This window comes from Sprattus sprattus, assembly GCF_963457725.1.
Source record: "Sprattus sprattus genome assembly, chromosome: 3".
Classification (NCBI taxonomy): domain Eukaryota; kingdom Metazoa; phylum Chordata; class Actinopteri; order Clupeiformes; family Clupeidae; genus Sprattus; species Sprattus sprattus.
In genome coordinates this window covers 55546980-55550885 of record NC_137922.1, presented here as the reverse complement: position 1 = coordinate 55550885, position 3906 = coordinate 55546980, and the positions used below count along the sequence as shown (strand labels likewise).

The 3906-nt window shown below is 47.7% G+C and overlaps 1 protein-coding gene across 1 annotated transcript in view; it reads right to left on the bottom strand.

Moving 5' to 3' along the window:
* Positions 1 to 1224: 1224 nt before the first annotated feature.
* Positions 1225 to 3906, bottom strand: part of arhgdia (Rho GDP dissociation inhibitor (GDI) alpha) — a 28768-nt gene continuing 26086 nt past the window's right edge. The window contains exon 6 of the mRNA XM_080836022.1: positions 1225 to 3906. This exon is cut by the window's right edge and continues 183 nt beyond it. Within this exon, the coding sequence (XP_080692148.1) occupies positions 3890 to 3906 (17 nt within the window). The 3' untranslated portion in view covers positions 1225 to 3889.

The following is a 3906-nucleotide window of genomic DNA, read 5'->3' as shown; positions in this document are numbered from 1 at the left end:
TTCGATCGCTCTTGCATAGCGACCAAGATGTTTTCTGCCGGGTTTCCGTTGAGCAGCGCGGAGCACAGGCTACGTGGAATGTCCCGGGGCCTTCTGCTTCTTCTCGTCAGATGAAGCCCTCGGACGGCCTTGAGGTCGTCAGTGGAGAAGGAGGATGAATGGTCGTCGACGTTGAATGGATGAGAAGGGAGCCGGTCGCCTCGCTCGTATTCAAACAAAACTGCTGGGCTGCAGTGTATAGTACTATCGATATAAACTCAGGTTGCAACTAAACGATTTCAAATAGTTTAGAACTTTGATCAGAAGTTCTGAAGGCTATGATTCGTCGTGTCGTCCTTTGTCCTGATGAAGAATTCTTTAGAGGGTTTGGTATCTCTATTTTGAATGGTAGTTCGATGAAAGACCAAACAAGAGAGACTGAATTTGAGGCTTGCCGCTGTTTATATGGAGAAAACGCGTCATTGTTTTTATCACCTTTGCCGTGACCATACAGAGCATGAGAAGAGTAGATAAGGGAATTGAAAGATAAGGGAACTCTGGGTAATGAAGTCTGTGGTGAAATGTAGTCTATAGTGTGACCACCTACAGTGGTCAACAGGCGGAGGTATGGAGAAGCTGGTGAGGCGAGACTCCTTGGAAGAAACAGCCACAGACGTCTGTATGACACAGGTAAAACAGAGACGTCTGTCTAGAACAGGTGAGCTATAGACGTCTGTATGACACAGGTAAGACAGAGACGTCTGTCTAGAACAGGTAAGCCCCAGTGGTCTGTATAAAACAGGTGAGCTATAGACGTCTGTCTGGAACAGGTGAGCTATAAACGTCTGTCGAGAACAGGTGAGCCCCAGTGGTCTGTATAAAACAGGTGAGCTACAGCCGTCTGTATGACACAGGTAAGACACAGACGTCTGTCTAGAACAGGTGAGCCCCAGTGGTCTGTATAAAACAGGTGAGCAGTGGTAATCCAAAGAGAGTGCAGAGCTGAGCAGTAGTCCAGCTTTGGGTCTTTATTCAATTTCAACATTTTTCAGTGAGAACACAAAAAATTAAACACTCACACACACGTACAAAGATGTTTGTCCTGAACACTTTTATTGTTGACACAGGTGAACAGTAATCTCCAACTGTGACAGATGAAAGAAAGTTTACAAAGAAAACCTTTAAAAAAAACAAAACAAAGAAAAAGACAAGATGGAGATGAGAGCGATACCCAACCCAACCCAACCCAACCAGATAACATCATGTCTACCCAAACCTCACAGACCACTCACACGGCAAGGTGAACCGGGTCTGAATTCATGACTAACGATAACCACAGATCTCCATAACATACGGATGAGCATGATCCAAAATGGCAACTGCTCCACACATTTCTAATCCCAGTCAGCATTCGTAAGAGGAGACTAGACAAGGCCTCTGCTTCAACGGTTAAGATGGAACCGCAAAAGTATTAGGGTCCACACACACACACACACACACACACACACACACACTCTCTCCCAATACGTGTGTTCATAGAGTTCTGGATCCTAGGAAAGCAGCTTGGACCACACCAACACATGAACCAGGCTTGACTCACACAGACAGGCCCAATCAGCCTATTACGCGTCTGATAATTCTACATGATCGTTTGGAAAGTTCACCCCTGATGAATTCTGGGTAATAATGATCTCCCTGTGTGTGATCTGTGCCTGAGGTGTGTGTGTGCGTGTGTGTGTGTGATGACAGCCCTAGTGTGTGGAGTATTACACTAGTGGATCACTGCATTGTGAGGTGGAGTCTCCTTCTCTGGGTGTCTCCCCCTAGTGGTGGAATGTAGTAAGTGCTACAGCGTGCCTAAGAAGTCTGGAAGGGCTCAGATCTGGTGGGGAAGGAACCGCCATTATATATGAAAATCAATAAACCCATCCCAAATCAATGATGAGGTGTATTTTTAGAGGTGTTGCGCCCGTGATTAGTGGAGTGAATTAAAAAAAAGCCCCCTTGATGTCAGACGGAGGAGGCTGAAGAAACGGATGGAGGCAGCTGGGGCCCCCCTGCATCTATACTGGCCTTCATATTCAGCCTATCCCTAAGCAAGCCAATGGAGTGGGAAAGCAGGCGCAGTGACACCTGTCAACACCAGAGGGCAGCGTTGAGCCACACGCACAGAGCCTCAACAGAGAGATGGAACCCTGATGCAACAGGAGCTCCAGTGCAGATCAGACTAGAAGAAGAAGAGTTTAAAACACTCAGATATAACTGATGAAGGGAGTCTGACTGATCTGACTGAGGGAGGGGTGGGGGTGGGGGGGTCGTTGCTTATCGGAGGACTGATCTGACTGGGGGGGGGACTGATAGTGACTGGGGGGGACTGATAGCGAGGGAACTCAAACCAGCGGAGGTCCCGCTTTAAGGCCATGTGGCGAAAGGTAATGTAGAAGACAGAAGAGTTAGACACGGAACTGAACTAGACAAAATGGCTGCTGCTGGTCTGTGAGCTCGTCAGAATTCCAGATAAATGCTCGAAGGAGCAGCTCTTCGGAGTACTGACACTGATAAGTATTGATTAGGCTCTTCAGGGTACAGTAACTGATATGCACCGTATTGATCAGGCTATTCAGAGTTCTAAAACACACTGTAATGATCAGGCACCACACGACAAGAAACAAGCTGGTCTGATCAGATGAGCTAGATATATATGATTGGCCCAGGATTGGTCTGGAGGCCAAAGGCAATCACTGTGTGTGTGTGTGTGTGTGTGTGTGTGTGTGTGTGTGTGTGTGTGTGTGTGTGTGTGTGTGTGTGTGTGTAGGTGTGTGTGTGTGTGTGTAGGTGTGTGTGTGTGTGTGTGTAGGTGTGTGTGTGTAGGTGTGTGTAGGTGTGTTTCAGAGGGGAATGTACACAGAGCCCAAACAGCACCAACACCAGTACAACTTCACAAAAAAGGCAAATCATGGTCAGATTTTTTAAAAAAAGAAGAAAAGAAAAACCTTCTAAGACGCATTCGGAATGATTTAGGTGGCATGGAGAGGAGGGGAAGAAGAAGGGATGAAGAGAAGAAGGAGGGATGAGGGGAGAGAGGGATGAAGATCACTAGTGACACCAATGCCAGAAGCATCCATCTACATGAGTTTATGTTCACCTTTTATATACAAACAAACCCACCAAAACACAAAACATTGGATTGTGCACGTTTTTGTTTGTCTTGACATATATATTTATGAAACTCCACTATATTCTGGGAAGGAAGGAGAGAGAGAGAGGGAGAGAGAGAGAGAGAGAGAGGGAGAGAGAGAGGGAGAGAGAGAGGGGTAGAAAGAAGGAAAGAAAGTTGATTGACTATTGACATCTGGACGGAGTGAAAAAAAATCATTTTTTTCCCTTTATCCTTGAAAACCATTGAGTTCATGATACCTACAGACTAGTACTGATTAGAGGAAGACAGGTCTAGTGGGCATGGATGGAGAGAGAGAGGAAGAGAGAGAGTGAGGAGGAGATGGAGGGGGGAAGAGAGAGAGGAGGAGGAGGAAGAGGAGGATGAAGAGGAAGAGGAGGAGTATGAGGGCTCGCTCAGTCCTTTCACTCCTTCTTGATGTTGAGGTTCCACTCCCAGGAGAGGTGGAGAGCGAGAGGAAGAGAGGGAGAGGTGGAGAGCGAGAGGAAGAGAGCGAGAGGAGGATAGAGGAGGAGGAGAGAGGGGGAGGGAGGAAGAGGAGGAGGATGAAGGTGAGGCTCAGTCCTTCCACTCCTTCTTGATGTTGAGGTTCCACTCCCAGGAGAGGTGGAGAGCGAGAGGAAGAGAGGGAGAGGTGGAGGTGGAGAGCAAGAGGAAGAGAGGGCGAGGAGGAGGAGGAGGAGGAGGAGGAGATAGGGGGAGGGAGGAAGAGGAGGAGGATGAAGGTGAGGCTCAGTCCTTCCACTCCT